The 27,626-nt window shown below is 47.2% G+C and overlaps 1 protein-coding gene across 5 annotated transcripts in view; it reads left to right on the top strand.

Annotated features, from left to right (window-relative positions):
- Positions 1-3,580, top strand: part of VPS13D (vacuolar protein sorting 13 homolog D) — a 294,906-nt gene extending 291,326 nt beyond the window's left edge. For 2 of the 5 annotated variants that reach the window (XM_030942224.1, XM_030942228.1), the window contains one exon: positions 457-594. In XM_030942224.1, the coding sequence (XP_030798084.1) occupies positions 457-588 (132 nt within the window). In that variant the 3' untranslated portion in view covers positions 589-594. Of the gene's footprint in view, positions 1-456 lie in introns of all 5 variants that reach the window. The other 3 variants (XM_030942225.1, XM_030942226.1, XM_030942227.1) reach the window with 3 other exon arrangements.
- The last annotated feature ends 24,046 nt before the right edge of the window (positions 3,581-27,626 follow it).

The following is a 27,626-nucleotide window of genomic DNA, read 5'->3' as shown; positions in this document are numbered from 1 at the left end:
ATCGGCCGGGTGTGATGGCTCACGCCTGTAATCCCAGCACTTTGGGTAGATCACGAGGTCAGGAGTTCGAGACCATCCTGGCTAACACGGTGAAGCACCGTCTCTACTAAAAAAAAAAAAAATTAGCCAGGCATGGTAGCACACGCCTGTAGTCCCAGCTACATGGGAGGCTGAGGCAGGAGAATCACTTGAACCCGGGAGGCGGAGGTTGCACTGAACAGAGATCGTGCCTAGGTGACAGAGACTCCATGTTAAAAAATAAAAAAAAAAATTTGCAGGGACCCCACCGCAGACTTGAGTGCAAGTGAACTAGGGGAGCAGCCTCGGCCATCACTGTTTCTTTGACATGTACATCCCATCCTGAGACGCAGCTGGGCTGGGAGCCGCCGCCTGGGGCATCTGATTCCTGGGTTCCCCGCCCTGGGGGCGGGTGACCCACCCTGTTCTCCCCCTTAGGTCCACGTGAAATCTGAGGTCCTCGCTGCCAAGTTGTCACAAGAAATAAACTACGCCAAGAGCCTCTACTATGAACAGCAGCTTATGTTAAGACTCAGCGAAAACCCAGAGCAGCTGGAGCTGGACTCCTGAAGCCCCGCTGCTGAGACGGGCGCTCCCGACACAGCACAGACCCACCAGGAGGAAAGAGGCCAAGCTCTCGGCTGGCATTAGAGGCAGAACCAGAGTTGGGTTTGGGGAAGTTGTCAAGGAATGAGGGAAAGTAAACCCTCATGAGGAAAAATACAAATGGAAATCATATTAATTTGTGAGGCGGGGAGTTATTTTAGATTATGGGAAATAATTTTTAAAGGTATTGGTTAAATAACATTTAAAAACATGTACCGAGACGAATCTAATTTTTAGATGCCCTGTATTTTGTTAACATGTATATATGTACAACTGTGTGTTTGTAAATATATAGGAACGTTTCTGAACAGGGCCTGTGCTATGTGTAAAGGTTTGTTAACTGTAAAGTAATATAAAATTATATTGGATCTCCTATTGCACTAATTCTAGACATCTAATTCAGGATACTGTCTATAGAAAGGCATTCTTAAAGAATGTTACATCTTAGTTTTGGAGACTAAAGTATTCCCAGTAAAGTGGGTTGAGGTGAGGGCTGTGGTCCTGAAAGGGACACCTCTGACATCGTGGCTGTCCAGCTGGGCCGTGAGCTGCGGCACCCAGGTCTAGCGCTGGCCCTTCGGAAGGGTCTAGGAGAGGGGCTTGGGACCTCACTTTTAGTTTCTCACCCCCATTTTACAAAGAGTGCTTAGATTCTCACAAATTACGTTATAAGTTATCCATTTGGCTTTATCCTAACTAGTCTTACCGAACTTAGAGGGAAACCTGTGCTCCATTACCACACATGGGCAAATCAGCATTGTAAGCTTTCTCAGGTTATTATTAGAGAGGTTGGAAACGTTGGTAAACTCTGTTGACTGAGAAGGAAAAGAAAAATCCCATTGAACTACTGCAACAAATCAGAAATCCACATAAGAGTGCTCTCCTGCCTGGGCAGCAACAGCCAAGAACAAAGCCCTGGGACTGTTTGCTTTTTAATAAAGCCACAGGCGGGCATCGCAGCTCCACAGCCCGAGGGGACACAGGATGGAAACCCCAGGGTGAGAAGGGAGCGGAGAGAGTTCCAGAAGGGGGATGAAATAGTATTAAAAAGCTGCGTTGGTAAGCTTTTCGTGGAACCAAGATTTGACGAAAGCATCTCTTATCCTTGTTTTTAAATTCCTGCTGGGAGCAAGGCCTGGTATGGGCGGCCTGGGTCTGTTTTTGGTGTTTCGCTTTTCTGTAAGGATTAAGCATCTAGGGAGAGGGGAAAAAGGGCCTCACTTTAGAATGAATGACTCACCTTGTGATTTTAAAATTTTTATTTTAATAAAGCTAATCAATTTCTACAACCTTGTCACATGTAGCTGAGTCTGGGATGACTCAGTGGATCAGTGGATGCGTGGAAGGTTTTGGTGTTTATAACTCATGACCCAAATCCTTCCAAAACACAAATGAAGCTAATCTTCTTCCCCTCCCTTTCCTCTCCCACTTCCCCTGTGTGTGTGTGTGTGTGTGTGTGTGTGTGTGTGTGTGTGTGTGTGTGTGTGTACGCATGCAGAGGAAGGAAGGGAGCTTTAGCATAAGTAGCTACATGGTGTTCAAGGATCAGCTTTCTTGAACTCCGAGGCTTGGTTGCCTTCGCTGAACTCCAAGTTAGTGGACTGCAGAATTGAAACTTGGCTTTTGCGGCATTGGGTGGGTTTTAGTTTGTGTCTTGCTGGGGGGTAGTCATGATTGTGTCAGCACTCATGCCCTGCACAAGATCGCAGCAGAATACAGCCAAGTGGCAGCTCCTCCGCAGCTTCCTCCTCAGCCTCCCTCCTTGTACCCCAAAGTTTGGCTTGTGGTTTTCGTCAGCAGCAACCCACTGCCTGAGATCATGATCTCTTAAAAGATGAGACTCTCGGAAGGGTTGATTGTATGCGTCAGTGAGCCTTCTATCAGCTCCTGGAACAAAGTCACTTGAAATTTCTTGATGAGATTAAGGAGTTTAGCGTTACTAAAGAAATCTGCTTTGGGCCGCAGCAGTGCTGGGCATTCTCAGATCTGACTGAGGAAGTTAGCTGCAGGCTGCCCTGTGGGCTGGTGCTTTAGGAGGAATCCAGAGAAGTGTTCAGATGCCCTCCTGGGGCTCCTTTCTAATTTTAATCAGCTCTTTAAATAGCTGCCCATCTCCTGTGATTGCACAATCAAGCACTTTGACACTCGCACCTTAGGAGAGGCAGATGTTAAAATGGGATCCAAAGACCATCTAGGGCAAGGCTGGGTGGGAGATGGGAGGGCCAACGGCGAGCTGCTCCACTTCTCAGCTCTCCCCTGCCCTGCAGCCCTGGGCCACCTGCGGCCAGAAGGTTTCAGGGGCATTTGACATCCCCTCCTGGTTCTCACCAGGAAAACATCCAAAACGTTGGAGGAAACAGGCCCTGCCCCTGGCTCCTTAAATGCCCCGTTTCTTTGTAAACTGAAATTCAGCCAGCAACGTCTAAGACTTTGTTAAGATCATTTCTACTGCTTTTCTTTCTGCCTCAAACACACAGTTCATCTCTGAGGAAAGTAAAATAAATGGAATAAGCGTAAATTGGGTAAGGAGATATCCAAAGCCACTCAGTCCCTTGACCCAGCACAGTTGACCGACCCGTGTCACTCCCTGGCTGTCGCTGCTTCTCTGTGCTCACTGAAAGGTGAGCCAGGCCAGTGTTTCCCCAGGCTCTGGCCTGGTGACTACACAGTGGAAAACAGACACGCGGCCCCTTCCCCAATCCCAGAGTGTCTTGCTGCTTGGTGGGTACTCACCGCAATGTTCTGAAGGCTCCAGGGCCACTTTGTTTGTAAGTATGATCTGTGCCTCAAAATACCATAGTAGCTGCTTGATAAAATTCTACAAATGAAATATCTGGTTCTCTATTATGTAAACACTATTACAGTCACCAGTGTGTTAAGACTCTTGAGTCTGGTTCTCATAACAGAGTCATCATTTTTCTTCCTGTGGAATAAAATGCTTTGTGGACTTCCCAAACTTGTTCTTTGTTTTCTTCTGGTCTCTTGGTGATCTGTAGCTTCTAGAGCTATCACCAGTGACAAATACCAAACATAGTATGATGTTCACAATAAAATGTAGCCTCTTCCCCCAAGCCTGGGGAAGCACCCCCACTCCTTAACCAGTCTCAACCTCCCAAGAGTAAGTGGCAGTCTCCGCACTACACTGGCTTCTGCTCAGCCCACTCTGAGGTTCCTGGTTCAAGCGCCAGCAGGACAGAAGTCACACTAACGCTTTAGGCAGCTGAAGAAGAAACAGCAAAGGAGGCCGGTCGCAGTGGCTCACGCCTGCAATCCCAGCACTTTGGGAGGCTGAGGCGGGCGGATCACGAGGTCAGGAGATTGAGACCATCCTGGCTAACACGGTGAAACCTCATCTCTACTAAAAATGTAAAAAATTAGCCGGGCGTGGTGGCGGGCGCCTGTAGTCTCAGCTACTCGGGAGGCTGAGGCAGGAGAATCACTTGAACCCGGGAGGTGGAGGTTGCAGTGAGCCAAGATCACACCACTGCACTCCAGCCTGGGGACAGCTCGAGACTCTGTCTCAAAAAAAAAAAAAAAAAAGTAAAGGAGACTCAGCAGGATCATCCAGAGACGGAGTGACACCAGGAGGGGATGGATCCTAGAAGCTGAGGCCAGAAAGATTTCAAAGACCATTGAGTGCTGCTGCTAAGTCAGATGGGATGAGGACCAACAATTTACCAATGGACCTAGCAACACTGAAGTCACTGGAAACCTTTCCAAGAGTGGTTTCAATGGAGCATTGGAGGTGAAAACCGGGCTGGAGGAGGTTCAAGAGGAAAATGGAAGAAGAGAAATACCAACAGCTCTCTAGAGGAATCTGGCCGTAAATGGAGAGAACTGACCAGAAATTCAAGAGGGTAGGAAGGAGTAAGGGAAAAGAGGGCCTGGCAGGCCGGGAAGATGGGTGGAGGTGGGAGAGCTTGAGATTCGGTTGATGGCTCCTGTTTTCTCACATCAGGCAAGAATGAATACAGGGCGGGAAGTGATGCAGATTTGGAGAGACAGAAGGTGCACATAGTCATGTGGGATAACGGGAAAGGGAATAGGCCACAGAAGCATGGTATGTTTGCCGGGCGACATTAAGGACCCATTTGAGGTTGATGACCATGAATTTAAAGTGGGACCGGGCAGCCTGTGTTGTTTTTTTGTCCGACCACATTTAGCTGCACAGCTTCAGTGTTGTAGGATAGGCAAAGAATTGGCTTTAATCAAGAAATATTCCCCTCACCTATTCAAGTACCTCATCCACGGTTGCCCAGTTGAACTGGGCAACAGCCAGTGAGAACAAAATGTCAACAGAAATCCAAAAGCCTAGAGAAGGGAAGGGCTACGCTTTCCAAACCAAAGCACAACTTCTGAAGACTATGCCCCTTTCAAATGGGAGAGGCAGTGGGAGGTGTGGTTAACAACCCCTACACGAGCACACAATTAGGCTCTTTTCGAGGGTTCACGGATGCAGTGGGACAGTCAGTGTTTGACAGTGAACCAGCCAGGCTCTCCAGGGCATGGGGATGTCACTGATACAGAAAGGGTGTGTGTATGACGATCTTCCCTTTCCTCAGCCGAGTTCAGCATGCCGTCTTGCAGGTATTGGTTGACTGCAAACACAGCTTTCACCCCAGCTCTTTAGACCAAGAAAGTGGTTTCTAGCACTGTAAGAGATACTTGATGTTTGCTGTTCACTGGACAGTGCATCCCGAGACCCTAAGAACAGAAAGTGCTTCCCGAACACAGACCCAAGCTTGTTCATTATTATGAAGAAGTTTGGATTAACCTGGAAGAGCACTTCAGGAAATTTGAAGTGGGATTTCACTCGCATCTGCAAGGGTCTTGAAGACCATCCAAGTTGTGGCTCCCTGGCTGGGGGCATGATAAAAGTAATCATAAAGACCAAAAAAGGGACTGTAATTCTAGCGCTTTAGGAAGCCAAACCAGGAGGAGCAAGACCAGCCTGGGCAACAGAGGGAGACCCTGTCCACATTTTTACCATGTTATATAATTATTTATAGCTTCATACGCAGATATACATATTCATAGATTCCTAACATTTGTGCTTACAAAAATGGAATCTATTAAACACTGTTTTGGACTTGCTCTTCTCACTGTTCCGGCAGGCTGATATCACTCTAGTTTATTCTCTGAAGTGCTACATGATCATTAATGGTGTAAATGTTCTGTAATTCACTCACCTATTCCTGTTTCAGTGGGCGTTCACTTTGCTTTCCAGCTGCTTCCACCCTGTCCCCTAGATCAACACTGCAACAAATGCCCGCCTGTGTATGCATTTACACACCAATTTCATTTCTGTGCAGTCACTTCCCGGGAGCTGATTAGTTAGGAGGTATATTCCAGACCACTTTCCCCCAGTGCTGGTGGGAATGTGAAGGGCAGCACCCATCTCTGCCCCCTTACCTGTCTGATGGGTGCAAAGTGATAGTTCATTGTTACTTTATCTTGCGTGTCTCCAGCAGCGAATTTGACCATCAATTGATTGTTTGTTTTTGGATTTACTGTTAGGAATGGCATTTGCTGAATTACAGCAAATGCCTTTTCAGCGTCTATTATTATGAACAGTTTATTATGATACTGTTTCTTCTCCTTTAATTTTTGTTTAAGTAGCACGTTGATATATTTCCTGATATGGAACCACTCTTAATCCCTGGCATAATGGATTCCACTTGGATAAAATGTGTTAGTTTGTTTTTCTTTTGATACATTTCTGGCTCTTTTTTGCTAATATTTGGAGTCTTGGCATTTTTTAAGTGAAAGAGGTCTATAATTTTCTTTTTTTCAGAGTAACCTTTTTTTTTTGTTGTTTTTGAGACAGAGTCTCTGTTGCCCAGGCTCAGAGACTCAATCTTGGCTCACTACAACCTTGAACTCCTGGGCTCAAGCGATCCTCCCACCTCAGCCTCCCACGGAGCTGGGGCTATAGGCATGTGCCACCTTGCCCGGCTAATTTTTTTTTATTTTGAGTAGAGATGGGGTCTTACTGTGTTGCCCAGGCTGGTCTCAAACTCCTGGACTCAAGTGATCCACCTGCCTCCGCTTCCCAAAGTGCTGGGATTATAGGCATGAGCCACTGTGCCCAGTCTCTTCATCAGACTTTAGAATGAAAATTATGCTGTCTTCGTAGAATGGACCGGGGAGCTTTCCACCATTTGGCTTACAGTACTTAAATTACATTAGAATTTTCGGTTCTGATTTTCAAAGCTTGGATAAAAGCCAGCTGCAAACCCTTAGGGTATATAACTTTTTTTTTTTTTTTTTTTTTTTTTTTTTTTAAGAGACAAGGTCTTGCTCTGTCACCCAGGCTGGAGTGCAGTGGTGTGACCATAGTTCACTGCAGTCTTGAACTCCTGGGCTTAAGCCATCCTCCTGCCTCAGCCACCCAAGGATCTGGGACCACCGGCACATGCCACCATGCCCAGCTAATTTATTTTCTTTTTTGTAGAGGCAGGGTCTCTCGCTCTTTGCCAAGGCTGGTCTCAAATTCCTAGCTTCAAGTAATTCTCCTGCCTCGACCTCGCAAAGAGCTGGGATTATAGACACGAGCCACTGTGCCCGGCCTACAACGCTTTTCAGTGGTACCCTGTAATCATCCCACGCTCTACTCTATTTATTGGACTATTCAGGTTTTCCATTTCTTCATAGGTCAATTTTGGTAACATTTGATTCTTTTAAATAGTTCGGTTCTCTTAACTGTTGGAATGTGTTGCTGGTACAGTTGCCATGTATTATCTTAAATTATTTTAAGTCCTCATATCTGTTTATTTTTCCTTTCTCATTCCTTGCATGTTTTCACTTTTTTTCATAACTAACTTTTTGAGGATGTTAGTGTTCTTTTCTTTTTTCTTTTTTTTTTTTTTTAGCTTTTTTTTTTTTTTTTTTTTTTTTGAGATGGAGTCTCGCTCTGTCGCCCAGGCTGGAGTGCAGTGGTGCAATCTCAGCTCACTGCAAGCTCCGTCTCCTGAGCTTACGCCATTCTCCTGCCTCAGCCTCCCGAGTAGCTGGGACTACAGGCGCCCGCCACCTCGCCCGGCTAGTTTTTTGTATTTTTTAGTAGAGACAGGGTTTCACCGTGTTAGCCAGGATGGTCTCGATCTTCTGACCTCGTGATCCACCCATCTCAGCCTCCCAAAGTGCTGGGATTACAGGCTTGAGCCACTGCGCCTGGCTGTCAGTGTTCTTTTCAAAGAACCAGTTTGAAATGTGCTTTTCTTTGCCACTTTTTGTTATTTTATTGATCACATCTTTAATCTTTTGGTCCCTATACCTGGCCTGTTTTGATTGATTTTGCTATTCTTTTCTTGCTTTCTAAGGTAAGTATTTTGTTTTGTAGTGCTGTATTTTTTTCATCTTTCTTCTTGAATAGTGACATTTTTAGGTTATAAATTTTCTCTGGTACTCAGTTTGTCTCATTAATTTTGGCATTAAGCATTCTCCTTTTATTGCTTTCTATGTAGTCTTTAATTTTGCTTTTAATTTCTTCTTTGATCTAAGGATTACCTACTTGTTAATTTCCATATATTAAATTATTTATTTATTTATTTATCTATTTATCTATTTGAGACGAAGTCTGGCTCTGTTGCCCAGGCTGGAGTGCAGTGGCGCAATCTCGGCTCACTGCAACCTCCGCCTCCCAGGTTCAAGCGATTCTCCTGCCTCAGCCTCCTGAGTAGCTAGGACTTGGTATGCCACATGCCTGGCTAATTTTTTGTATTTTTAGTAGAGATGGGGGTTTCACCATGTTGGCCAGGCTGGTCTCGAACTCCCAACCTCAAGCAATCCTCCCACCTCAGCATCCCAAAGTGCTGGGATTACAGGTGTGAGCCACTGTACCCAGCCAAATTATCTCCTTTAAATTAATGTTTTGAATTTTATTGGATTATGATCAATAAATAAATGTAACCTGAAGATCTCTACACTGTAAAAACATCTGGGCTGTGTGCAGGGGCTCACGCCTGTAATCCCAGCACTTTGGGAGGCCAAGGTGGGCGGATCACTCCAGCTCAGGAGTTTGAGATCAGTCTGGGCAACACTGCGAAAGCCCATCTCTGCAAAATATACAAAAATGAGCCTGGCATGGTGCACGCCTGTAGTCCTAGCTACTTGGGAGATGAGGTGAGAGGATCTCTTGAGCCAGGGAGGTCGAGGCTGCAGTAAGCCATAACCACTGCACTCCAGCCCAGGTAACAAAAGTGAGACTCTGACCAAAAAAAAAAATCTGTTTTGATTTTCTTTTTGTCCAAGTAGTTGATCAGTTTATGTAAATGTTCCAGGGCCAGGTTCGGTGGCTCATGCCTGTAATCCCAGCACTTTGGGAAGCCAAGGTGGACAGATCATGAGGTCAGGAGTTTGAGACTAGTGTGGCCAATACGGTGAAACCCTGTCTCTACTAAAAATACAAAAAATTAGCCGGGCGTGGTGGCGGGCACCTGTAGTCCCAGCTACTCAGGAAGCTGAGGCAGAAGAATTGCTTGAACCCGGGAGGCAGAGGTTGCAGTGAGCCAAGATCGTGCCACTGCACTCCATCCTGGGCAAGAGAGCAAGACTCCATCTAAAATAAATAAATAAATGTTCCATGAACATATGAAACAAAAGTATATTCTCTCTTTGAGGCATGCAAAGATACAGATGGAAAGACAGACAGACACACAGAACTTTGTAGACTGTCTGAATTAAGTCCTGCAGGATATTATTTTGTGTGTGGGAGAGACTGCCTTGCATCTTCAAGTGGCCCGAGGGGCAGAGTCTCTAACTCCAGCTATATCCTTTGGAAGTGCAGTACATGCTTAAAGTAAACAAAGTTAGAAGAAAGGAAAAAGAAGAACACAGCAGCCTTAATTAAGCTTCCTCCAAATACTCCAGTTGGAACTTCAGAAGGATTTGACGCTGGAACAATTGCACTACAGAGCTGCCTGTCCCACGCCCAGGAGCGGGACCAACCCATTTGTCGCTGAGAGGAGCCAGACCATGTTCTCCCACAGTCTTACCCAAACAGCACACCCAGCGGCAGCAGCTCCCAGGGGCTCATAAAACTTCACACCTCATGCTTCTTCTGGTCTGACTCAAAAGCACAGAAAGGTCATGGGTACGTTTTGACTTGGAGGAAATGTGTGAATCTAGACCAACTTGGCTCTTGGAAACCCCGGGCAAGTGAGGCCCCAAGTGTGTGGGAGACGGGAGGGGGCAGTGCTGGGAGGGGGCGGGTGCTGAAACAGCTCCCAGGGCTACTTTAGAGGGAAAATTCCTGCCTTTTGGGCGTATTTTCCTAAGATGCTTAAGGGGTACACAGAGACTTCTGGGAAGTGTGGCCAAGCCTGCAAAAAGGCAACTCTCAATCTGTTCCATGGTTTGTCCACAGAGATCACGCATCCCTAGGTGTTCCCAGACAACACACATGACTCTGATGCTGCAGAACCTAACCCTCTGCCCCTCCAGCAACAGGGAGGCACTGCCAGCCCCTGCTCTTGAGCACGTACTGGGTGTCAGGCTCAGTACTGAGTGCATGGATGTGCAGTGAATGGGGTGGCATTCTTGCTGCCCTCACTGAGCTGTACTAGTAGTGGACGTCAGGCTGGGGCAGGGAAGACTCAACCGAGAAACAGACGGATGGTCTGAGTCCAGCAAGAGTGAGGAGAGTTCACGAGGCACCCGGAAGAAGGCAGTGCCATGTGGAGTCCTGAGGCAGGGACCTGCTTAGCAGAGCTGAGTCTGGACTGGCTGTAGCATAATAAGAGGAGGTGGGAGGCGCAGCCGGGCCAGGTCATGATGGACTCTGTAAGCCACACTGGGAGAGGCTATAAGCAGAGGGTTCCACGGTGAGGCTGACGTCACAAAAGAAATACCTGTCTGGGCCGGGCGCAGTGGCTCACGCCTGTAATCCCAGCACTTTGGGAGGCCGAGCCGGGCGGATCACCAGGTCAAGAGATCGAGACCACCCTGGCTAACACGGTGAAACCCCATCTCTACTAAAAATACAAAAAATTAGCCGGGCGTGGTGGTGGGCGCCTGTAGTCCCAGCTACTGGGGAGGCTGAGGCAGGAGAATGGCGTGAACCCGGGAGGCGGAGCTTGCAGTGAGCTAAGATCAGGCCACTGCACTCCAGCCTGGGCGACAGAGCGAGACTCCGTCTCAAAAAAAAAAGAGAGAAATACCTGTCTGGCTGCAGATGGAGACAGGATAGCATGAGTTAGTAGTGGAGAGCAGCTGCAATAGCCCAGGCAAGAAATAAGGAGGCTTGGATGAGGATGGGGGCAGAGAGATGGAAGGGAGCAAATAGAGTCCGGATATGTTTTTGAGGGAGAACAGAAAAACCAGCGAGATTGATTTCATGTAGAGATTAGGGTCAAGCACGGTGGCTTATGCCTGCAATCCAAACACTTTGGAAGGTGGAGGCAGGGGGATCACCAGAGCCCAGGAGTTTGAAACTTCAAAACCAGCCTGGGCAACATAGCAAGACCCCATCTCTAAAAAAAAAAAAAAAATTAGCTGGTCGTGGTGGCACACGCCTGTAGTCCCAGCTACTAAGGAGACCAAGACAGGAGAACTCCTTGAGTCCTAAAGTCAAGGCTGCAGTGAGCCGAGATTGCACACTGCACTTCAGCCTGGGAGACAGAGCCAGACCTTGTCAAAAAAAAAAAGAGATTAGGGAAAAAGAAATGTCAAGGGTAGCTTCTGGGTTTCCAGCTTAAGCAACCAGGGATGTGTTTAAAACCATGGAGGCAGATTTGATGATAATGAGAGTAGAATTTGAGATGAGAAGAGTGCCGGGGCCTGGACAAGCCCCAAAGAGCGCCAGCATGTAACGGATGTGTGTAGGAGCACGAGCAAAGGAGATGGCGAAGGAGCGACTGGAGAGGTGGCTGGGAAAATAGAAGACAGTGCTTCGGCCGGGCACGGTGGCTCACGCCTGTAATCCCAGCACTTTGGGAGGCCGAGGTGGGCGGATCACGAGGTCAGGAGATTGAGACCATCCTGGCTAACACGGTGAAACCCCGTCTCTACTAAAAATACCAAAAAATTAGCCAGGCCTGGTGGCGGGCGCCTGTAGTCCCAGCTACTCGGGAGGCTGAGGCAGGAGAATGGCGTGAACCCGGGAGGCGGAGCTTGCGGTGAGCTGAAATCACGCCACTGCACTCCAGCCTGGGCGACAGAGCGAGACTCCATCTCAAAAAAAAAAGAAGACGGTGCTTCGAGAAGGAGGATACGGTCAACTGGATTGCATGGCGCTAAAACGCCAAGACATATGTTGTATTCAACAATGTAGAGGACATTGCCTGTAAGTTTTGTTGGAATTTCAGGCAAAGCGAAGTTACGGAGGATGAAGTGCCAATGGCAGGTTAAGGAGAGATCGTGAGTGTGACAGAGTGGCCATGGAACTTTGGCCCACGGCAGTGACTTACAAGGGCGGTCAGTGGGAGTAGGAGCCTGCATGCTGGAGAAAGAGTGCAGATCCAGCCTGCAAACAATTAAAAAACAATAATAAAACTAGGACTAAAAGCCGGCTGCTTTTTATTATCACTGTGCTCTTGGCAATTCTAACAAAATCTGGAGATTTGGGGTGGAGATAAAATTCTATTCCCATCAAAAATCTTTAGTGAGTTTAAATTCCAGTGAGTTTTAGTAGGTATGTAGGCAAGCTTTAAATTAGCACATTGTAGTACTTCTCCTTTAGTAAACCTTGTACACCACATGGACATTAACTCTGAGATCTGCCGGTCACGCAGCAGGCGCCCACCAAACGTGGACTCGGCTAACGCACCTTCATTTCAAGAGAATGTTCTAATGGTTTGGGATTGTTCAGGCTTGCTCGGGGCACGGTGGAGTCTCTAACCACCCTGTTCTAACATATTTCTGCATTTAAACATTTTTTTTTTTTTTTACAATATCTACATTTTATCTATTGATGACAGTTTCTCCATAGGCTATATCCTCTTTTTTTTTTTTTTTTTTTTTGTATTTCACCTATATTACATCATATTACATGCATTACAATCTGTCAAAATAAGGACAGATACAGGAAAACGAAACCAAAATAATACAGTGTTTAAAGTTACCTTTCATGACCAAGGGTGGAGTGGGATGGTTATAACACTCTAATGAGATACAAAGTGATTCTTGAGGATTTTTTTTTTAACCTAGCTCCACTTTTATTTTTTATTTATTTATTTATTTTTTTATTATTATACTTTAAGTTCTAGGGTACATGTGCACAACATGCAGGTTTGTTACATATGTAAGACAAAGCACTGGGACGGGACTTGAGTTGCTTCAATTCTGTCATTCTGTGTGACCACTTGCGGTTTTATTTTATTTATTTATTTATTTATTTATTTATTTATTTTTGAGATGGAGTTTCACTCTTGTTGCCGAGGCTGGAGTGCAATGGTGCAATCTCGGCTCACTGCAACCTCCACTTCCCAGGTGCAAGCAATTCTCCTGCCTCAGCCTCCCATGTAGTTGGAATTGCAGGCATGCACCACCACACACAGCTGATTTTTGTATTTTTAGTAGAGACGGGGTTTCACCATGTTGGCCAGCCTGGTGTCGAACCCCTGACCTCAAGTGACTTGTCCGTCTCAGCCTCCCAGAGTGCTGGGATTACTGGTGTGAGCCACCATGCCCGACCTCACTTGCAGTTTATTCGTGTTTTAAAACTTAAAGAGTGAGGCCGGACACAGTGGCTTATGCCTGTAATCCCAACATTTTGGGAGGTTGGTCGAGGCAGGTGGATCACCTGAGGTCAGGAGTTTGAGACCAGCCTGGCCAACATGGTGAGGTTGCAGTGAGCTGAGATCATGCCACTGAACTCCAGCCTGGGCGACAGAGAGAGAGTCTGTCTCAAAAAAAAAAAAAAAAAGAAAAGAAAAGAAAAAAAAACCTTAAAAAGTGAAACAGAATTCAGACTAGGAAGGGGAATCTTCTTGTCTGGTAAGTGCAAATTTTAGTTCAATGAAATGTAAAGAAAATTGTTACGTTTAGCAGTGTGATTTTATAATTGCCACAATTTCAGTTGTACCTTTTGCTGATGATTTTCTTAAAATCCACTTACTAGTTATTGGAGAATTATTTAAATAGACATTTGTTATATAGGGCTGTCACCAAAAAACCAAAATACAGATCATTAAGTAAATATAAAAAACATACAACAATGGCCGGGCACAGTCGCTCACACCTGTAATCCCAGCACTTTGGGAGGTCAAGGCGGGCGGATCACCTGAGGTCAGGAGTTGAAGACCAGCCTGGCCAACATGGCAAAACCCTGTCTCTACTAAAGAATACAAAAATTAACTGAGTGTGGTGGTGCACACCTGTAATCCCAGCTACTGGGGAGACTGAGGCATGAGAATCGCTTGAGGAGACTGAGGCACGAGAAGCGCTTGAACCCAGGAGGCGGAGGTTGCGGTGAGCTGAGATCGTGCCACTGCACTCCAGCCTGGGCAACAGAACGAGACTCTGTCTCAAAAAAGCAAACACACAAACAAAAAACATTCAACAAGAGTAAGTAGTTGTGTCCTTTTGTACTGTCACACTTTTGTACTGTGATTGTATATTTTTAAAGTTCAATAAAAAATGTTCACCATCTGCATTTATTTTATTATTGTTTCATTCATTATTGTTAGTGAAGATATTAGGTTGGTGCAAAGGTCATTGCTGGTTTGTTTGTTTTGAGAGGGAATTTCACTTTTGTTGCCCAGGCTGGAGTATAATGGTGCGATCTTGGCTCACTGCAACATCTGCCTCCTGGGTTCAAGCAGTTCTCCTGCCTCAGCCTCCTGAGTAGCTGGGATTACAGGCATGTGCCACCACGCCCGGCTAATTTTGTATTTTTAGTAGAGACGGGGTTTCTCCATGTTGGTCAGGCTGGTCTTGAACTCCTGACCTCAGGTGATCTGCCCGCCTCGGCCTTCCAAAGTGCTGGGATTACAGGCGTGAGCCACCGTGCTGTGCCGGCAGGTAGGCAGGTAATTGCTGTTTTTGTCATTGAAAGTAGTTTTGTCGCCCGGCGGGCGCGGTGGCTCAAGCCTGTAATCCCAGCACTTTGGGGGCCGAGAGGGGCGGATCACAAGGTCAGGAAATCGAGACCATCCTGGCTAACACGGTGAAACCCCGTCTCTACTAAAAAATACAAAAAAAAACTAGCCGGGTGAGGTGGCGGGCGCCTGTAGTCCCAGCTACTCAGGAGGCTGAGGCAGGAGAATGGCGTGAACCTGGGAGGCGGAGCTTGCAGTGAGCTGAGATCCGGCCACTGCACTCCAGCCTGGGCGACAGAGCGAGACTCCGTCTCAAAAAAAAAAAAAAAAAAGAAAGTAGTTTTGTCCTATTGAGAAAGGAAGAGTTAAAAACAAAGCAAAGCTCTTCTATGGGCTTCCAGCCCACTAAGACACCACTGGTCCAAGGTAAGGGTCCTGGGGGATGCCCAGTGTCTGTCATCCCTGGAGATGGGAGAGAAGCTGGGTGTGACCGTGGGGACCACCAGACTAAACCAAGGCCCCTCACAGAGTAGATGAGAGAAATTCCCAAAAGGACTGAAACATCTTCAGTGTAGCCTGAATTGGGGAAGGGAAGGGCAGGCGGGTGAGGGGAGAGGAGAATGAAAGGGTCCTGAACTGGGGTTTTGTGGGAGCTCGGAATGAACTGTTTTCCAATCCTGTGCCCCACCGTGTCCCATGCCACACTAATCCTGTCCCCAAAGGCAGCTACTTTGAACTCTCTTCCAATGTCTTCTTGTATTTAACTCTATTTTTCCAAATATGATGTTTTCACCTATTTTTGCATTTTTTGCCAATTGCAGGTGTGGTCTACTGATTTTCTACTGTGGAGGATTAGGCTTTGGCTCTCTCCAGCTCCCCCACAATCTCCCCAAAATATTCCACACTGGGGAGAAAAGGAGAAACATCACTACATATCCTAGATGTTTATAGGATAGCAGGGGAATATTATGAATAACTTTTTGCCTTTAAATCTAACAATGCAGATAAAATGGGCACATTTCTTGAAAGCCACAAATTACAAAAAGTCATAGGAGAAACAGGAAATTTGAATAGCCCTATATCTATTAATGAAATTCAATTTTTAAGTAAAAACCTTCCCCCACACAAAAAATCCAGGCCCAGATGGCTTCGCTTGTGAATTCCACTCAAGGAAAACACTCATGGAAAAATTAGTATCAGCCCTACACAAATCCACACTAGAAAAGACAGCACTTTCCAGTTCATTTTGTGATAAACCAACTATAGTATAACATAAGGTTGAAATACTATGCAGCAACGAAAACCCACAAACTACTGACACACAAAGCCGCTTAGAGGAGCTCGGAACCCTGCAGAGTGAAGGGAGGGTAACGGCCAAGCCAAGCTTTAAAGAAAGAGTTAATGGTGTGAAGAGGCGTGAATGGGAGTGAGCAGACAGAGATTTTACTCTTTGAGAACAGGAAGCCAGTGACCTAAATGCGTAAAGGAGCCTCTGGCCTTGGCTACTCCCTGAGATGGAGAACTGGGAGACAGCCGGGCGCGGTGGCTCACGCCTGTAATCCCAGCACTTTGGGAGGCCGAGGTGGGCAGATCACAAGGTCAGGAGACCCAGACCATCCTGGCTAACACGGTGAAACCCCGTCTCTACTAAAAATACAAAAAATTAGCCGGGCGTGGTGGCGGGCGCCCATAGTCCCAGCTACCCAGGAGGCTGAGCAAGAGAATCGCTTGAACCCGGGAGGCGGAGCATGCAGTGAGTGGAGATGGCGCCGCTGCACTCCAGCCTGGGTGACAGAGCGAGACTCCGTCTCAAAAAAAAAAAAAGAAAAAGAGAACTGGGAGGTCATCTTAGGTGATGGGTTTCACTTTGGACACATTGAACGTGGGGCCCTGCAGAGCATCCAGTTGGCAGCATTAGAAAGGTAGACATGGGGGAGTCATTCTTTTGCAGACAGTAGTTTGTTTGTTTGTTTGTTTGTTTGTTTGTTTGTTTGTTTTTTGGAGACAGAGTCTCACTCTGCTGCTCAGGCTGGAGTGCAGTGCTGCAATCTCAGCTCACTGCAACCTCTGCCTCCCAGGTTCAAGCGATTCTCCTGCCTCAGCCTCCTGAGTAGCTGCGATTACAGAAATGTGCCACCACACCCAGCTAATTTTTGTATTTTTAGTAGAGACGGGGTTTCACCATGTTAGCCAGGATGGTCTCGATCTCCTGACCTCAAGTGATCCACCCACCTTGGCCTCCCAAAGTGCTGGGATTCCAGGCATGAGCCACCGCGTCCGGCCTGGAGACAGTAGTTTAAATAAGTCCTGACATGAATGCCTTACTCAGAGGGGGCATAAAGTGAGGGGTCTAAGGCCAGCGCCCTGGGAAATGTCAACGTAAGGACTGCCAGGGGAGGAGGAACCAGGAAGCGTCAGTGACAGGGATGGAAGGGGGTGTCGTGGGGAAAAGGGCAGAGGAAGAGGGACTAGTGACCACCTCTGCTCTGAGGTCAGGTGGAGCAAGACTGGAAAGAGGCCGGAGGTTGGGAAATGAGGTCATTGGTGGCCTTGTCCCCAGTGGCTCTGGGATGTGGGCCAGAAGCCAGTCCCTGGTGTTGCAACAGGATCCAAAGGTGAAGAAGGGAGTGTAGATGCGTCTTTAAAATTCGCCTGTGGGAGGGAGGGAGGTTTTGGTTTTTGGCATGTGGGTGTTTCAAAAGCAGCAGGGAGTTGAGCTGCTTCTGGGCTGGAAGGAAGGAGCAGCAGACAGGGAGGAGAGGAGGGAAGTGGGTAGTGAAGGAGAGAGAGAACAGCCAGGGGTGGTGGGCAGAAGGAGAGGAAATGGAACCCTAGAAGCCTGCGCAGGAGGCCTCTTGCTGTTGAGCTGCAGCCGGCTGTATTTTGAGACCTCAACCTCAACCTTCTCAGCTGTGTTGGATGCGGCCTCCAGAGGCCCAGGAGAGGTAGGGATCAGACAGGGTTCAACAAGGAGCCAGAACCACGAGGTCTATCGTGGAATAAAGGATGTATTCTAGGAGTCAGGCTTCACCCAGCTGGGGCGGGGGTAGAGGGCGAGGAGGACTGCAGAAGAGGCGGGGCTGGGCATCTCGGGGAGGTGTCTTCTGTGAGTTTGCAGCAAAGGGTCTGGGGTGGGCCTGGGGTCAGTGTGGGTCAGCAAGTCCAGCCTCATCTGTGCCTCTCAAATCACGGGTGCCTTCCATCTTGACAACTCTGCCCTGAGACCTACAGGAAGGGGATTCTGAGAAATATGGCTTCCATCGTTACCAAGTGGACTGGCACTGTCCCATAGAAATAATGCAAGTCACTCAGGCACCTGGAATCCTAGCACTTAGGGAGGTGGAGGCAGGCGGATCCCTTGAGGCCAGGAGTTTGAGACCAGCCTGGCCAACATGGCAAAACCTCATCTCTATCTTTACTAAAAATACAAAAATCAGCGGGGCATGGTGACGCATGCCTGTCATCCCAGGACGTTGCAGTGAGTGACATGGTGCCACTGTACTCCAGCTGGGGCGGCAGAGCAAGACTCTGTATCCAAAAAGAGAAAGAAAGAAAGAATGCAAGTCACACATGTAATTTAAAATTGCCTAGGCTGGGAGCAGTGGCTGACACCTGTAATCCCAGTACTTTGGGAGGCGGAGGCGGGAGGATTGCTTGAGCTCAGGCGTTCAAGACCAGCTGGGGAAACATAGTGAGACCTTGTCTCTACTTTAAAAATAAAAAAATAAAAAAATGAGCTGGGCATCATGGCATATGTCTGCAGTCCCACTACTAGGAAGGCTGAGGCTTCTTGAGCCCAGGAGGTAGAGGCTGCTGTGAGCTGGGATTGAACCACTGTACTCCAGCCTGGGCAAGAGAGCAAGACCCTGTCACTAAAAAATAAAAATAAATAGGCTGGGCGTGGTGGCTCACGCCTGTAACTCCAGCACTTTGGGAGGCTGAGGCAGACAGATCATGAGGTCAGGAGTTCGAGACCAGCCTGACCAATATGGTGAAACCCTGTCTGTACTAAAAATAGAAAAATTAGCCAGGCATGGTGGCGCACACCTGTAATCCCAGCAACTCAGGAGATTGAGAAAGGAGAATTGCTTGAACGCAGGAGGCGGAATGAGCCGAGATCACGCCATTGCACTCTAGCCTGGGCGACAGAGTGAAACTCCATCTATAAATAAATAAATAAATATATAAATATAAAATTTTCTAAGTGCCACATTTTTTAAGAAGGAAAAAGAAATGGAAAGTTAATTTTAATAATTAAAGACAATATGTCCAAGACATTATCATGTAATGTATAATCAATAGAAAACATTGTTAGTGAATGCTTTATGTTGTGATTTTGCACTAAATCTTTGAAACGTGGTGCCTGTTTCACGTTTACAGAACAGCTCAACTCCAAATAGGCGCATTTCCATTGCCGCTATAGCTGGTGGCCGTCAGATTGGACAGCACGGTGGAGGTGGGTCAGGAGATGCGAGGTGAGCACTTTCGGAAGCGTCTGCATCCTGGGCCCTGGGGGAGCGCAGGGCCTGCGTCCTGATGTGAGGAACCTGTTCCTGGAGCCTGCCCCTGGCTGAGACGGTCTCCTTCCTGGCCGACACATCACCTGCTCCGTCCAGTCCATGAGAAGCAGCTGTGGCCCAAGCCCATGACCCCGCCTGACTTCCCCAGGTGCACGTCACCCTCTGTGGCAGCCCTGGATGTGCACAAGCTCCTCAGGAGGGTGGGTGAGCGGACTTTGCAGCCGGGGGCTGGAGGTGATCTCAAAGGGCACAAGGACTGGAACTGAACCAGCCACGACAGGGGACGGGGGTTTGGTCCGAGCCCCGTGGGAAGGGAAGGCCCCTCTGCTCCAGGCCCTCCAGGATCTCCAACAATGGCCCTAACGGCCGCCATGATGATGCCCACCTATGGGCTTTGGCACTTTGAGAGTGTCTTGCTGGGTGAAGGGCAAGTCACTATCAGATGCATCTGTTTAATTTTAGAACTCCATGGAACACACATCTGGATGAGAGGAGGGAGCCAGGAGCTGTGAGAAGAGGGGGAGCTGTCACTGCAAGAGTGCAAGGCCCACAGGTTCTACGGTGTGGGCGAGCAGCGGGCATCTGAGGAAGGGGCGTCAGGGGCACATGGCCAGCCCTCTTCACCCCAGTCTGCCCCAGGCCAGCCCACTAGGAGTGACCCATTTTCTCCTAGCAGGATTCCTTGCATGGGGTGGCCTGGACCTGAAACTCCCGCTCTGAGCATTCCCTGTCAACCACAGAGAAGGTTAACTCAAGTTTCTTTATTTGGCCATGACACTTTGGGGCATCTCACGGTGCTTCTTGGGTCCACTGGAGAGCCCTGGGAGCTCATAAGAGGCAAGAGGGGCCTACTTCTCCCTTGTTTGGGCTTTGTTTACTAAATACCAATATTAGATTAGGCAGCTCTGCAAACAAAACCAAGGCCTGGCCAGCTGCCCAGGGTGTTTAAAGTCCAAGGCATGAAGGCAGGGCGTGTGTCCGTGGACTTGCACATGCAAGCAGGCCAGGGGCACAGTAGGCCAGTGGGAGAGCAGCCCAGCGGAGACCTTGGTGGTCCAGGGCTGAGCAAACGCTTCCCCCACCAGTCTGTTCCAGTGCGCTCAGCACAGGAGTTAGTGGCCGTACACTTCAGCCAACGTCTTATTGTAGAAAATGACGTCCGCTGGGCGCGGTGGCTCACGCCTGTAATCCCAGCATTTTGGGAGGCTGAGGTCAGGAGTTCGAGCCCAGCCTGGCCAACATGTTGAAACTCCATCTCTACTCAAAATACAAAAATCAGCCAGGCGTGGTGATGCACGCCTATAATCCCAGCTACTCGGGAGGCTGAGGCAGGAGAATGGCTTGAACCTGGGAGGTGGAGGTTGTACTGAGCCGAGATTGCGCCGCTGCACTGCAGCCTGGGCGACAGAGCGAGACTCCGTCTCAAAAAAAAAAAAAAAAACAAAAAAAGATGGCATCCATAATGTTGATAAAAGTGGAGGTATTAGGGGAAGGGAGACACCCTGTCAACTTTTCATCAGCTCACATTTGACCCTCAGCTTTTTTCTATTAATCTAGTTATCATATCAACAGCGTTCTCACAAATGACCAAAGACAGTGTCGGTGGCTCTCAGTGTTTGAATGTAAAAATTTATAATGTTTTAAAAATGTCACCAGACTGAAAACAGGAATGGTGAATCATTGGTTGTAAACCATCACCTGAGCGTGGTAATTCCATCTCCATCTTAAGCAGAAAAAACATACTTACCCATGTGCCCAGGGGCTCACCCCAGCACACCTCTTGCCCACTTAGCCTAGTTGCTGGTCAAATGACTGAGTGGGGTTTACATATCCTTCAGGCTTTATAGGTGGAATTCCTGAAACACATCTGTCTAGAAGAGGAGAGGTAGTATTGAAAAGGGAAGAGGAAGTAGACAGCCTGGAGAGCTGTTTGTTAAATGCTATCTCTTACCTTCTGTGTTTGTTTTTACGAACGCTTGCCCTATCTCTCTCCTCCCGCCCACTCTGTCATTCAAGCTACCCAGTTCCCCACCCTGGTTTCTTGTGTATTTTTTTCCAGGAAGACACACGCACAAACACACACACACACACATATACATGTATATATAAAGCAATCAGATCCCATCCTTCCTGAGTCCACCCTTCCTGGACAGCCCCCGAACCCAGCACACAAACACACTATTATTTTTCACATCTCAATCCACCCTTGATCTCGTACCCTAGTCCAGCCACTGCTCAATTCTTTGCTCTCTTTAAAATACGATTTGTCAAATTATATGTGTGTGTATTGGCAATTGCATATATATCTGTATATTTACTCTCCACCCCTCCTTTTTTTTTTTTTGAGATAGAGTCTTGCTCTGTCACCTAGGCTGGAGTGCAGTGGTGCAATCTTAGCTCACTGCAAGCTCCACCTCCCGGGTTCAAGTGATTCTCCTACCTCAGCCCCCCAACTAGCTGGATTACAGGTGTGTGCCAACACGCCCTGCTAATTTTGTTTTTTGTATTTTCAGTAGAGACAGAGTTTCACTATGTTGGCCAGGCTGGTCCCGAACTCCTGGCCTCAAGTGATCCACCTGCCTTGGCCTCCCAAAGTGCTGGGATTACAGGCGTGAGCCGCCGCGCCCAGCCTCTTTTTTCATTTTTTATTTTTCACAAAGATTCCAGCATAGCACTTCCTTGCATTTTTCCCTTTGTCTTGGTGATTGCTCCTTATCAGCACATGACCTTTCTTTTATTTTTTATTTTTAAAGGCTTTTCAAGTGAAGCGGTGGGAGTGGAGAAGGAGTAAAGAAATCTGTAACTGGTTGGTATCGGTGAGTTGTGAGCAGCTGCCTGAAGAGCAGTCTGTTTTCTTGGATTATGACATGATTTCCATTGTATAGAAATACCGTATTTGTTCCTCCAGTCCCTACCCATGGTTACTTAGGTTGTTTGCAGGCTTCCAATCTTCTTGCTCTTACAAGGCTGCCACGAATCAACTTGTGCATACTTGATTTTTTTGATAAGTTAAAAAGTCCTAGAGGAGAAATTGCTGAATCCTTTGTGCACCTGTAATTTTGATAAACGTTGCTAAATTGCCTTCCATAGGGTTTGCACCAATTTACACAGCCACTAGAAATGAATTAGAGTGCATTTACCCACTCCCTTACCCATGCAATCTGTTAGCAAACTTTCTGAACTTTGCCAATTTGGAGAAAATGGGTATCTCAGTGTAGTTTGAATGTATAATGTATACTTCTCTTATGGGAAATTAGGTTTAAGAGCCATTTCCTTTTCCGTGAACTATGTTTTAAACATCTTTTCTGGTTTGTTTGTTTTTTGAGACGGAGTCTCACTCTGTTGCCCAGACTGGAGTGCAGTGGTGCAATCTCAGCTCACTGCGGCCTCCATCTCCCGGGTTCAAGTGATTCTCCCGCCTCAGCCTCCCAAGCAGCTGGGAACTATAGGGACGCACCACCACACTTCACCATGTTGGCCAGGCTAGTCTTGAACTCCTGACCTCAAGTGATTGCCTGCCTTGGCCTCCCAAAGTGCTGGGATTACAGGCATGAGTCACCGCACTCAGCCTCTTATCTGTATTTTTATTCTTATCTGCATTTTCAATCCTTATCTGTTATTTTAAAGGCTGAAACAAATCTCTAAATGTTAAAAAAAAAAAATGGAAAAATTATAGGCCGGGCGCGGTGGCTCAAGCCTGTAATCCCAGCACTTTGGGAGGCCGAGACGGGCAGATCACGAGGTCAGGAGATCGAGACCATCCTGGCTAACATGGTGAAACCCCGTCTCTACTAAAAATACAAAAAAAAAAAACTAGCCGGGCGTGGTGGCGGGCGCCTGTAGTCCCAGCTACTCAGGAGGCTGAGGCAGGAGAATGGCGGGAACCCGGGAGGTGGAGCTTGCAGTGAGCTGAGAGCCGGCCACTGCACTCCAGCCCGGGCGACAGAGCGAGACTCCGTCTCAAAAAAAAAAAAAAAAAGAAAAATTATAAAGCAGCACTCTTGTTCTAGCCTCTTATCATGGGGTAGCTTCCCATGATTAACTTGAATTATCTGGGGACAAAGAACAGGGGCACAGGAGTCTCAGAGACTGGGGAGAATCCTGCCCAAGTTGCCCATTTTCAGGAGGCCTGGCCACAGAGCAGGGCCCAGAGGCTCAGGCTGTCACCACCTTGGGGAAGAGTCCCCTTCTCCAGCTCTGTCCCCCTGACACATGAACACAGCTCCCCTTCAGGCTGACTCTCCTGCCTATGCCCAGCATCCTGTCCTCTCTTGCCTACTGAAAAACGCTGTATCTAAAGCTGTCCACTCACTGTCCCCAGTCGCCAGATCCCACTACTGGATCCCTCCTGGATCCACCCCTCCTGGATAGCCCCACCGGCACCCAAACACACTGTTACTTTCCCCTCTTAATCCACCCTTGATCCTGTACACCAATCCAGCCACTGCTCAATTCTTTGCTCTCTTTATTTTAGCTATTTTTACTTATTTTTTTTTTTTTTTTTTTTTTTTGAGACGGAGTCTCGCTCTGTCACCCAGGCTGGAGTGCAGTGGCCGGATCTCAGCTCACTGCAAGCTCCGCCTCCCGGGTTCCCGCCATTCTCCTGCCTCAGCCTCCCAAGTAGCTGGGACTACAGGCGCCCGCCACCTCACCCGGCTAGTTTTTTGTATTTTTTAGTAGAGACGAGGTTTCACCATGTTAGCCAGGATGGTCTCGATCTCCTGACCTCGTGATCCGCCCGTCTCGGCCTCTCAAAGTGCTGGGATTACAGGCTTGAGCCACCGCGCCCGGCCTACTTATTTATTTTTTTGAGATTGAGTCTTGCTCTGTCTCCCAGACTGGAGTGCATTGGCTTGATCTCAGTTAGCTGCAGCCTCCACCCCTCAGTTCCAGCGATTCTCCTGCCTCAGCCTCCCCAGTAGCTGGGATGACAGGCACACACCACCACGCCCAGCTAACTTTTGTATTTTTAGTAGAGACAGGGTTTTGCCATGTTGGTCAGGCTGTTTTAAACTCCTGACCTCAGGTGATCCGTCTGCCTTGGCCTCCCAAAGTGCTGGGATTACAGGCGTGAGCCACTGCGCCCGGCCTGGCTCTCTTTAAAGTACAGTTTCTCAAAAGATTGAAGTTTCTCCCTCTGCCTTCTCTTCTCATAGTCTCTGTTGCAAACCCTCCATATTGCTAATGATTTGTTACGTATGCTTGCTCTGTCAGTATCTCCGAGAGGAGTGTTAGAATTTCCAGTTATGATGGTGCAGTTCTTGATTTCTTCTTTGAGTTCTGTCAGTTTTGGCTTCATGTATTTTTTTTTTTTTTAGACAGTGTATTAGTCAGGGTTCTCTAGAGGGACACAACTCATAGGATAGATGTATATATGGAGGGGAATTTATTAAGCAGTATTGACTCACACGATCACAAGGTAAAGTCCCACAATAGGCCGTCTGCAAGGCGAGGAGCAAGGAAGCCAGTCCAAGTCCCAAACCTCAAAAGTAGGGAAGCTGACAGTGTAGCCTTCAGCCTGTGGCGAAAGGCCCGAGAGTCCCTGGCAAACCACTGGTGTAGGTCCAAGAGTCCAAAAGCTGAAGAGCTTGTAGTCCAGTGTTTGAGGGCAGGAAGCATCCAGCATGGGCGAAAGATGGAGGCTGGAAGACTCAGCCAGTCTGGTTCTTCCACAGTTCCTCTGCCTGCTTTTATCCTAGCCACATTGGCAGCTCATTAGATGGTGCCTTCCCAGATTGAGGGTGGGTCTGCCTCGCCCAGTCCACTACCTCAAATGTTAATCTCCTCTGGCAACACCCTCACAGACACACCCAGGAACAATACTTTGCATCCTTCAATCCAATCAAGTTGACACGCAATATGAACCATCACAGGCAGGATCTGGCTGTCTTGCCCAGGCTGGGGTGTAGTGGCACAATCTCAACTCACTGCAACCTCTGCCTCTTGGGCTCAAATGATCCTCCCACCTCAGCCTCCCGAGTAGCTGGAACTACAGGCACATGCCACCATGCTTGTCTAATTTTTGTATCTTTTATAGAAACGGAGTTTTGCTATGTTGCCCAGACTGTTCTCAAAATCCTGGGTTCAAGTGATCCTCATGCCTTGGCCTCCCAAAGTATTGGGATTACAGGCATGAGCCAGTGCACCCAGCCTGCTTCATGTATTGAGCTGGGCTCATGTACATTTAGATTATGTCCTCTTGATGAATTGATTTTTTTGTTATGAAATGGTCTTTATTTCCGGTAATATTATTTGTCCTGAAGTATTCTTTGTCTGATATTAATATAGCCACACAAGCATTCTTTTGATTAGTGTTTATATGCCATACCTTTTCTCCCCATTCTTTTTACTTTCTTTTTTTTTTTTTTTTTTTTTTTTGAGACAAAGTCTCGCTCTGTCGCCCAGGCTGGAGTGCAGTGGCCGCCTCTCAGCTCACTGCAAGCTCCGCCTCCCGGGTTTACGCCATTCTCCTGCCTCAGCCTCCCGAGTAGCTGGGACTACAGGCGCCCACCACTTCGCTCGGCTAGTTTTTTTTTTTTTTTTCTTTTTTTGTATTTTTTAGTAGAGACAGGGTTTCACCAGGTTAGCCAAGATGGTCTCGATCTCCTGACCTCGTGATCTGCCCGTCTCGGCCTCCCAAAGTGCTGGGATTACAGGCTTGAGCCACCGCGCCCGGCCTCTTTTTACTTTCTTTATTTTGGTGTTCATATTCTTAGAGAAGAGCATATCATTGGGTCTTGTTCTTGTAGCCCATGTGATATTCTCTGTTTTTCACTTGTGGTCTGTTTACATTTGATGTAATTATTGGCGTGCTGGGGTTGAGTCTACCATCTACCATTTTCCATATGTCTGCCATTCGTTTCATCTGTTCCTTGTTTCTTTGTTTTTTTACTTTTCTTTCTTATTTTGGATTAAGTGTATTTTAGAATTGTCTTGTATGTGCTCTCTTGGCTTTTTTAAAAAAATAGACTTTATTGTTGAGAGGAGTTTCAGGTTCACAGCAAGATTGAGTAGAAAGCACAGAGAATTCTCATATGTCCCCGTCCCTCTCCGCCCACGACTTCCCCCACTACTGACATCCCATAACACTGTGGTTTGTTTCTCACAGTCAGTGAACTTACATTGACACTTAATATCTCCACTGACTTTTAAACCTCCTTGTTGTTTGCTTAGTGTTTGTTTGTTTAAACTTTCTTGTTGTTTATTTGTTTAGTGTGCTCTAGAGATTGCAATATTCATCTTTAATTTATCATAGACTGCCTTGAATGGATAGTATATCATTTTCCATATTATGTAAAAACTTTGAACAGAATAGCTTCATTTACACTTTTCCTTCTCTTTGTGCAATTGTTGTCATATATTTTATTTCTACCGTTGTTATAAACACCACTATTCATCGTTAATATTTTTGCTTTCATACGTTGGTAGGTTTTTGTTTTGTTTTGTTTTGTTTTGTTTTCCAAGATGGAGTCTCGCTCTGTTGCCCAGGCTGTAGTGCGATGGCGCCATCTCAGCTCACTGCAACCTCCACCTCCCGGGTTCAAGCGATTCTCCTGCCTCAGTCTCCTGAGTAGCTGGGACTATAGGCGCTTGCCAGCACGCCTGGCTAATTTTTGTATTTTTGGTAGAGACGGGGTTTTGCTATGTTGGTCAGACTGGTCTTGAACTCCTGACCTCAGGTGACCCGTCCGCCTTGGCCTCCCAAAGTGCTGGGATTACAGGCGTGAGCCACTGTGCCTGGCCTTAAATGTTTATAAACACCTACTTATTTACCATTTCTGGTGTTTTTTATTTCTTCCCAAAGATCTAAGATTCCATTCGGGTCACCTAAATAATGTTCTTTAGTGTTTGTTTGTGTGTGTGTGTGTGTGTGTGTGTGTGTGTGTGTGTGTGTTTTGACAGAGTTTTGCTCTGTCACCCAGGCTGGAGTGCAGTGGTGCAGTCACTACTCACTGCAGCCTCAACCTCCTGGGCTAAAACGATCCTCCCACCTCAGCCTCCTGAATAGCTAGGACTACAGGCATGCATCACCACACCTGGCTAATTTTTTAGATTTTTTGTTAAGATGAGGTTTCACTTTATTGCCCAGCCTGGTTTCGAACTCCTGGGCTCAAGTGATCCTCCCACCTCGGCCTCCCAAAATGCTGGGATTATAGGCGTGAGGCATCACACCTGGCTTATCTCAATTTTTGTTTTCCTGAAAATGTCGTTATTTTACCTTGAGTTTTAAAGGATGTTGTCACAGGATGAAGAATTCTACATTCCTTCAGCACTTTAAATATATCATTCTATTATCTTTGGTTTCTAAAGTTTCTGATCAGAAGTCAGCCATAATTCTTATTTTTGTTCTCTTGGATGTGATGTGTCCGTATTTCTCCAGCCGATTCTTAAGAATGCTTTCTTTGTCCTTAGTTTTTAGTAGTTTCACTCTGATGGTCTAGGTATAGTATTTCTGTATTTATCCTGTTTAGGATGTGCTGAGCTTTTTGAATCTGTGGGTTGC

This window comes from Rhinopithecus roxellana, chromosome 12, assembly GCF_007565055.1.
Source record: "Rhinopithecus roxellana isolate Shanxi Qingling chromosome 12, ASM756505v1, whole genome shotgun sequence".
Taxonomy (NCBI): Eukaryota; Metazoa; Chordata; class Mammalia; order Primates; family Cercopithecidae; genus Rhinopithecus; species Rhinopithecus roxellana.
The sequence above is the reverse complement of the archived record's forward strand: the minus strand, read 5'-3'. Positions and strand labels throughout refer to the sequence as shown.